Source organism: Pundamilia nyererei, unplaced genomic scaffold (genome assembly GCF_000239375.1).
Source record: "Pundamilia nyererei isolate P.nyererei 1_Seehausen unplaced genomic scaffold, PunNye1.0 scaffold00012, whole genome shotgun sequence".
NCBI lineage: Eukaryota > Metazoa > Chordata > Actinopteri > Cichliformes > Cichlidae > Pundamilia > Pundamilia nyererei.
This window is the reverse complement of record NW_005187413.1, coordinates 2,522,419-2,531,572: the sequence shown is the minus strand read 5'-3', so window position 1 is coordinate 2,531,572 and position 9,154 is coordinate 2,522,419. Positions and strand designations below refer to the sequence as shown.

The window sequence follows — 9,154 nt, the reverse complement described above, 5'->3', positions numbered from 1 at the left end:
GGGATAATGAGGCCCAAACACACATCAAAGCCTTGAAGAACTACTTAAAAACCAAAGTAGGCGTCCCAGCAAACATGAATTTCCCTGCAATCACATGATCTCAACCTCACTGAACATTTATGAAGACTGAGGAAGTTCTTTATGAGATCATCCTGGAGCAGCGTGGGTAAACACCAGCTTCAACAAATGCTATTTTGCATTTAAGTAACCAAAACTAACACGAACTAGCATAACATCACATCACTCCAGAGCTTCAGCTGCTAATTCAACAGTATCAGAAAACTGTGACTTAAACAGCAAACAAACATCAGCTCACACCAAACTGTCAGAGAGTCAAACTGTCTGCAGAAGGCTGTTTATCTGAAATGTACTGTGTGGTACAGGTTAAAATCATAGCAAGGGCCTCACAAGGACAGAAGCCAGTGTGTGTGTGTGTGTGTGTGTGTATTCCTTTTTGCTAGCACTAGCTTGAGTTTTACAGCTTGGGAAAAGAGAGATCCTGTCTTTTGGTGCTTGAAAGCTTTCTTTTATGGCTCAGAATTGAATGAGGTGAATGAGGTCCAGGTTAAGTTCAGGGGTAAAGCTCGGGGTCCTCACAGAGATAGACTTGGAGCCTTGTGTGTGTTGTGTGTGTGTTTGCACAAGCTATAAGTCACCCTCTCATGCAAACTTGTGACTCATGAAGCAGCAATAAAAACCTCTTTCTTTCAGTTTTTTCTCTCTTTGGTAGACTGACTTCCTCTTCAGAGTCTCTTGACTTTAAATCTTCCACATGTATAATAACACCTTATAATTAAACATGATAGGGTTAATCATAGAATTGCATGTCTTTCCCCGAAACTTTTAATACATTTTCTTTACCAAAAAAACTTCAGAAAAAATGTTTCAAGCTTCACAGAGGAGCTTCCCCTCACCTCGAACCCCGCTGACATCCATCACCTGCCTGCATCGGACTGCAGCTCCTCCCAACGAGCCGAAAACAAACCCTCTTTTTAAAAAAAAAAACCAACAAAAAAAAAAACCCTGATTAAACAAAAACAGCAGTCGGATCAGCTGCTTCAGTGAGTTTAGTTCTTCCAGTGAGTGAAAACAAAAGTTTCTTCTTAAAATAAATGAAAGTCCAGCTTCAGTGCGAAGATTTGTGCCGGATAACAACCTGAGAGCGATAAATCCTTCCTTTTTCTGTACAGCCGAGTCTGAGCAGCGCCTTCCTTCGAACCTCGCCTTCAGAATAAAAGCATGGGTTGACTTTGAAGATAAAATGAGATATTACTCAAGATCTTACTCACATTTAACATTAACATATTAAATGTGTTTTAGAATGCATTGAGGAAAAATTGAAAAACAGAGACTGTCAAGAACAAATAGTTTAACATTTGTTGTAATGCAAAGTAGTATTATGCATTTCCAGATCAGGCTTATTTTTATTCTACAGTAGCTTTGCATGATTCAGTCAAAAAAAAAAAAAAAGACTCTGCTCCTTGGTTGCAGCACCACAAATCCTCTCAAACAAGCTGTATTAGTTCTTCCACCTTTACACCAATTTTCTCCTGACTGGATGATACTCACTCATAAAAACAGAGGTTTGAGCAGCAGGTGGGTGGAGCTTCTATGCCAAAGATGACCATATTATATCTGCTCTCTATGACCTCATACATATCCAAAAGTTCAAACTAGAGGTGGGCAGAATAATCCAAATGTTTATATTATCAATAGCAAAGTTGGTATTGTTATCGGACTGATATTAGTGCAATAGAATTGATACTTTTGTTTCCTCCAAGCTTTCAGTATGTAGCCTACTGAATTCTCAAATCTTTTTTAAATTAATTGTTAATCATCTCTAAACCATGCCAGGGTTTAAGCTTTTATTCTGAAAATAAAAGCAGGCTGTTTGTAGAACATCTGAGTTTTAGTAGCTTCTGTTTATTTAAGCCTTGATGCCTCACAGCTCACAAACTATAGAGCTGTCCAGTGGCCTTTATATCAGGGAAGAGTGTTTGTTTCACCACAAGAAACTAAAACCTGTTAGTCAGCTTGAAGCATGTCAGAGTACGATCAGCCATAAAGGATATTTTGATCCAAATTATATTTTGCTACAATAAAAGCTTGCTCATATCCAAATCATCCCCAGCAGAAAGTCATGAAAAGAAAGGAAATAGAAATAACTTTTTTTAATAAGGATTTTTTATTTTCTATATAAAAGGTACTATAAAACAGTACAATTTCTAAAAACAAGTAGCTTACTAAAATAAAAGTCTAACTATACAAAATCATATCAGACATTTCCAGAGAAAAATAAAAGTTATATTTACAAGTAGGAAATGTTACATCGTCCCTTCCAGCCAACTCAAACCTGCAGATGAACCAGAAATCCTCACTCACGCATTCAGCAGCAACTCACTCTCTTGAGCTAGAAAACAATTTTTAAAAAGAAAAACTCAAAAAGCAAAATACTTTGTTCACGTAAATGATAGTCTTCCATCATTGTACATAACGTTAGCCAGGTGTACTAACATTTATGTCACTTCTTTAAACAAAATATTCGATTTTATGATCCGATAATAGTGGTCATGTTACTTTGTTACACCAACAATAAATCTTTGTCAACAAATATAAGGCATGAGTATGTTGGAAGTATTTCAAAACAAGATGTGCTTTTGAAGAAGGTTTCTCTTTATGATGCAAATGTCTTTCAAGAAACAAGTGGGCACATTTAAATAAAAAAGGCACCTCTTAAACAAGCTTCATCTGATTCTTTATCTTATAGTATAAGTTTTTTCAGTATTTGGTCTTAAATCATGATAATACAAAATAATATTACATCAAAGCAGTCCCCCTTTTTTTGTATTTTTGCATAATGCATGAACTAAAAGGGCAAAGGACCTTTTTTCACTCTTAAGTAAAGCACAAGAGGAACCTTTTGAGTAATGCAATCGCCATGATAAAATAGGAATAGTAAACATTACCTATGTAAGCCAGAGATTACTAAAAATGAAAGACAGTAGACAAATAAAGCATCTGTTAAGTTCAGCCTGTATGTGGCTGAAGAAATGTGAAATCTTTACTAGATTTTCCTCTCGACTTGATACACCGATAAGCAAAACAGAGAGAAAACAAAGAGACTGAAACTGAGTTACAAGAATCACCACAACCAAAGCAGATCTGAACTGTTTTGGTTTACTTGATAACATGTTTGGTCAGAGAATAGGGAAGATTTGTTTGGTTATCTGCAGCAATAACAGCTGTGGTCACTGGAAAAGCCCAGAATTGGTGCTTCCCTCTAGAAAGTCTATATCTGTCCCCTTTCTAATGCCATCGCTGTTATGAAAAAAGTCACACAACAAACATACGGCTCCAACCACCGTGTTCTCCATTATGTAATTGTGATAGCTGTTGCTATGACAGCAGCCAGGTGGGTCAAACTTCATGCTAGCATTTTTACCGAAGGTGTGAATGCAAACAGAAAAAGGAAAAAAAAGTGTCCTTGATGGTATACACTTCTGTGGAGCAGTTACTCTGAGGGAGTTTCCCAGAAGTGTTTGGTCCAAAAGTGCTGACTGATGTCTTTAAGGTGTTTATACATTCAGCAGCTTTAAGTAAGAACTGCTTTGACAGTCCTGGGCAGCAAGTAAACCCTTTGATCAGGTTCTGCTTTATCTTGCATTTTCACATCAAAACAGTACTGGAACAGCTGGTTTGTTACAGCATCACGTTTTGGTACCTGACATCAAGTCATACATTTCTGTCTGCCAATCAGGACACTGTGGCCTGAGGCCATCTTTGGTTTGAAACGGTCACCTCTGCCAACATCTGGAGTTCCAGTCCTTCAAAAATCCTCCAGTGGACAAAAAAAAAAGAAAAAAGAACTGCAATTACCAAAGTTTTCTCGTAATCAGTGATTAGCACAATTACCAGGAAATACTGCTCTAGAACACAGTGGCTACTATAGCAATCACAGTCATTACTGTTCTAGAACACAGTGGTACCACAGTTACAAAAGAATACTGTTATAGAATTCAGTGGTTCCATAGTTTTCATAGCTATTTATCAACATTCTAGAATTCAAAGGTTACCATGGTCACTATGGTCAAGTGTTTTACAACATAGTGGCTACCATAGTTACCATGGAATAGTGTTCTAGAACTCAGTGATTAACATAGTTATGACAGATCAGCATTCCAGAACTCAGTTTCTGCTTCCCACTCCGGTTCTTCCAGCTTCACCTTCTTCACAAAGGCAACTTTTTGGTCCAAGTTGCCACATTGATTTACAAGATGACATCACCAGGCTAGCCTTCTTTTGATTGGCTGAAGGCATACCCCTACAACGATGCCACAGGTGTGAGAACAGCGTCATTTTGCTCGAGGTGATGATGGTGGTGCAGCTCAGCTTTGCACACCGTGGCAGCGCTGCAGCTGAGCGATGTGGCAGCGGGTGCCTCTTCATCACCTGAAAGACACATAGCCAAGTGTGAGCACCATGATCACCTTCAGTCTTTAAAAATCATTTACCTTTGTGCAAAAGTCACATGAGGACATAAGTCAAGGGAAATTTGGCACATGCATGTTATTGAAAATGTTGCTTTTTCTACAGAACAAACAGCAAAGTTCGATTTTATAAAACATCTGTTGAGGTTGAGGCCTTACTCAAACCATAGAAAGATGATTCACTCTCAGCCAGGGAGGAGGAGTCTGCCTGGTCATGTGACAGTCCGTCCATTAAGGGAATAGAAAGCTCTGATGAAGGAACAGATGAATCATAGATGCCTGAATCACGAGGTGGGGGGATCTCTGGAACAGTGGGGCGGCCTTCATCAGCCTGTCCCTGACCAGGGGAAATGCCATCCTGGAGGATGGAAGGACCAGAGGAGGACAAGGAGGAGGAAGAGTCTTCGGATAACAGTCCAGATATTCCAGAAGCAGACCTGTAACAGAAAAAGTATCTGCAGTCAGAATAATAATAATAATAGTTATATGTTACCTGCTGTTATATCAGTGAAATTAAAAGAAAACAAAAATGAGGTGTAACACACTTTCCTTTACCTTGAATTGGGATCTAGCATGAACAGAGAAGAGTGTGGTAGGTCTGGACTGGGACAGACACCAGGACTGGGACAGGGGTCAGGGGTGGAACTGGGACTCGGGCAAAGGTTGGGATCAGGGCTGGAACCATGGGCCAGCTGGAGTACGTTCCTCCCCATCACGCCCTCCCCACTCTCCAGCGATGGCATTCGCACCACCACCTCATTCAGCACCAAGCCAGAGTCAAACCTCTGCTCAGCCTGAGATGACAAGGAGCAGGAAGGTTTGGGCGGAAGGCTCGGAGCCTGGACAGCAGCGAGAGACGGATGTTTGGAGGAAGAGTCAGGAGAGGTAGAGGATGCTCCAGCAGGAGCAAGCTGCTTTTCGAACCAGTCGGGGTTCTGGCTGATGTGCTGGTGCATGTTGCAGATGGAAACGTAGAGCGAGCGCCCGGACTTGCTTCTGAAATAGTTCCTGCGGGAAATGTTAAGAGGCTGCTGCTCACGATCAGTCAGACTGGAATGACTCGAATGGAACCGACTGAAGAGCTGAGGCAGCTGGTCCATCAGCTTGAACCTAAACAGGAAATGAAATTATTTATCAGGCTGCAAGTATTTATCATTTTCATTAAAGTTTGTATTCATTGTTCCCGTCTTTACCTGGTAGCCAGACTCAGCATGGTGGGGATGTCGCTTTCTGTAGAATAGTCAAAGTAAACTGCCATGTATCGGTTCATCTCCTGTGCCCCGCTGTCTTCGCTTTGCTTCGCCTGCCGCAGCTTCTCAGCAATCATGGCAACCGCCACAATGAACAGGTCCCCACCAACCGCAGTAATCGAAGAGCTGCTGCCATTACTACGGCGGCTCACTGGCGTCTTCCCTCGACGGCTTTTCTTTTCCACATAATAGCTGCAAAAAAACAACAGTTATGACAAAAGGGGTTATAAAAAATATGGTAAGGAAAAGAATAAAGGTACATTTTTAGTTGACTCCTTACTTAACATTTTTTGTATTTTAGAAACCTGAAATGTTCTTGAAGAGGAAAAGGCACATGGGTATGGCAAGAAGACAAGAGAGACCAAAGGAAAGACGGAAACAAGTGAACACACAATGAAGAAAACATGACACCTGTAAAAAGAGGTGGGACAGAGGGGTGACACACTCGTCAATTAGGTTTAGAAACCTGTGAGCCTACCATAAATTAAATCATATACGCATCAGCATCTTCAACACATTTTGTGTTTTAATTCAACAATTTTAAAAGATTTTACTATAAAGTAACTACTGAACCCCTGACTTATTTGTTAGTTCAAATTCTGATGTTCACTTTTGATAAGTGTTAGAGGCATCTAGTGGCCATTTGAGGAACTGCAGCTGAAGGCACTTTCAGCGCCTCAACTGTAATATTCACAAAAAAATACAATTAAATATGAAGAAAACATTCACTCTGAGCCAGGGAGGAGAAGTCTCCCTGGCTAAATTTAAAAAAGAAGAATGAGACTTCAGAAACAAAGACTAATTAAAATTATACTGTACACTCATAAAAATTAAGCATAAAAAATAAATAAAACCAAATCAAACTAATGAAATCTAAATTCTAATAAATGTGATTGTCTGCTTATTTTTCTATAGAAACAGGAGGGTAAGGTGAGTACCGCAGGCCTTTGGAACAGACGGTGATGATGAAGTTTGCTTCATCCAGCTGTCTGCTGAGCCATGACATCTGACCCTCTTTGCACATCTCCAGGTGTTCCCACAGGTCCAACACAACCTGAACATGAGTGAAAATAATCAGTTTGATTTTTTTCATGTTTTCTATATTTTTTTCCTCCAAGTCTTTTAGTGGTCCTCAGTTTCGTCTTCATGATCGTCTCACCTCACAGCAGCAGAAGTCCTGCAGGAAGAAGGCGAAGCTCTGGATGACACTGGTGTGTTTGGGACAGTCTCTGTTCGAGTAGCAGATGAAGACTTTGGGGCGGGGCCACGGCCGCTCAGTGGTCAGTGCTGCGCTGTGATTGGACGACTCGCTGCTCTCCTCATCCAGCTGACTGTAGATGTTTTCTAAAGGAGGGAAGAGAGGATTGTTTTAAAATGCAGCCATAAATTTAAAGTATGGTGACCGAAATTTGGCAACTGCATTTGAATGACAAATGACAAAAACATTAAGATAACGGGGATGTCGTGCAGTCACATTGATTGATTGACTGATCATTTATTCCGAGCATGAATACAGCTAATACTGTCTTCTAGTACAAGTGCTTGAAAAGGAGTGGAAAGAAGTAACACTTATATATTCTCACCCTTTTGTAATGCAAAGGTTTACAAGGGTAATTGCTTTATACTGTGTACACCTCTCAAGATAGTAAATCTGGGGCCAGTTGCTGTCTAAAGGAAAGAAAGTCATTTACACAGCAGATGATCACTATCACTAATCATTACTAGCAACATTAAAATGGGAAGAAACTGAGCCCCTTAAAATATGAATCATGGTTCCCCTCACCTTGCTGCTTCTTGCGACACATGACTGTGAAGAGGGTTGCAAATGCTGACATGACAACCAGCGGCACCGTGATGGCCATGGCACGGATAGGTCCCGCCCAGGGGGAGTGGACTGAAGGATGGAAACAAACATACCCATTTGTGAGGCAATTAGATCGGACTGTTATTTCAGTATTTCTTTGCCACAAAATAATGATAGTAGTGGGCAGGGCAGAGTCAATAGGTCTGAACTGAAGTTGATGTTTCATTGTGTGCACACAATGAGAACTGATTCCTGGAGTAATCCTGACTCGTTTCTAGATCCAGTGGATACATAATCTCTCCAGTGGGTTCTGGATCTATGTCGGGGTTTCGTCTTAGTTGAGCGTGCCAGGAAAACTTCTACAGGGAGGCTACCGGGAGGCATCCTAATGTCCAACAGACTTTTTTAAACTGGGGGAGGAAGTAGGATGCTGAACTTTATTTTCCTAAAATTCACCTTGGACCCCTTTGTTGTGTAGAATCTATTTTGGTTTGTAGTTACACCTCCAGCCACTAGGTGGTGCTAATTTTTTTATTATAAGTTAAAGAAATCAGAAAAGTCAGAGATCCTTAATGAGCTGACAAATTAGTGAAGAGGCAAACTCCTTTCTGGCTGCCAACATGTCATTGTATTTTATTGTAGTCTATTGCCTCAATGTGGACAATGCCCTGTGCTCAGCATGTGGTAAGATGATATACAGAGTCATGGACAGACCAGAGCATTCACTGAAAACATGTCATTAATGTCTGACTATGACAGCCCCTCATTGGCTTTAAAAAAATGGATTAAGACTGTCAGTAAATCATGAACAGCAGTGTTGCACAGGTGGGCTGTTCACAGTGGATTCAGCTCAATTATTTTTAGTGCAGTCATCGTAGGAATATTTACTTAATGGTGTATTTTTAAATCAAACTAAAGACCCAACAATACTAAAGATGAAATGGTGGGATGTTAAGGTGTCTGTGGCCGTCTTTTATATACAGCGTACTGTGTGGTTGTGTGCATCTCACCCTGGCTGACGTGGTGCTGAGTGTGCATCCTGGTGGTGTTGCTGTCATCTTTTAACTGAGGAAGAGAAGAGAGTACTGTTTAAAACTGATCATTTTTGGTCTATAAATCATCTTCGGTGAGGACTAGGCTCCAGCAGAAACCAGTTTAACCAGCTGTGAATGCTCTAAATGGAGCTCAGCTCTGTGCTACATTCATGTACCTCTATAGTGTAGGTCCCTGGAGTGACGTCCTGGAGGATACATGTCGTTCTGGGCTGATTCACATCCTGGAAATGGTAAAACACGACACTTTAGTTTTCAATAAAGACTAACATCTGCAATTAAATTTTAGCTTCCAGATTCAATCCCAAACTCCCTCTGACAACGCACACACTTTAACAAAAGCCTGCTCAGGAGGAGAGGAGGTACAACTGAAGGCCAAAGAAGTTTTAAAAATGTTTTCAAAGCACATGGGAACAGTATATTCATCAGTTTATTGTACAAGTATTAAACAGTGGTGTCAGTATCAGTGGGGAGTTGGTGCCGCCTTAATATCAACCCTGATATAGTGACGGGACAGGTGTGCCTTTTTTCATTCTTCACAAAATTGCTTAGGAGTTGCTG

The 9,154-nt window shown here is 40.6% G+C and overlaps 2 protein-coding genes across 3 annotated transcripts in view; both read right to left on the bottom strand.

Annotated features, from left to right (window-relative positions):
* Positions 1–972, bottom strand: part of arhgef3 (Rho guanine nucleotide exchange factor (GEF) 3) — a 33,241-nt gene extending 32,269 nt beyond the window's left edge. Inside the window, exon 1 of the mRNA XM_005724424.1 lies at positions 915–972. Within this exon, the coding sequence (XP_005724481.1) occupies positions 915–949 (35 nt within the window). The 5' untranslated portion in view covers positions 950–972. The remainder of the gene's footprint in view (positions 1–914) is intronic.
* Positions 973–2,482: 1,510 nt separating this feature from the next.
* Positions 2,483–9,154, bottom strand: part of il17rd (interleukin 17 receptor D) — a 33,325-nt gene continuing 26,653 nt past the window's right edge. Inside the window, exons 8-16 of one of the 2 annotated variants that reach the window (XM_005724422.1) lie at positions 8,752–8,817; positions 8,552–8,606; positions 7,521–7,631; positions 6,897–7,081; positions 6,676–6,791; positions 5,681–5,929; positions 5,043–5,597; positions 4,647–4,924; positions 2,483–4,449 (exon numbers count right to left, since the gene is read on the bottom strand). In XM_005724422.1, coding sequence (XP_005724479.1) covers positions 4,322–4,449; positions 4,647–4,924; positions 5,043–5,597; positions 5,681–5,929; positions 6,676–6,791; positions 6,897–7,081; positions 7,521–7,631; positions 8,552–8,606; positions 8,752–8,817 — 1,743 coding nt within the window. In that variant the 3' untranslated portion in view covers positions 2,483–4,321. The remainder of the gene's footprint in view (positions 4,450–4,646; positions 4,925–5,042; positions 5,598–5,680; positions 5,930–6,675; positions 6,792–6,896; positions 7,082–7,520; positions 7,632–8,551; positions 8,607–8,751; positions 8,818–9,154) is intronic. The other variant, XM_005724423.1, reaches the window with a different exon arrangement.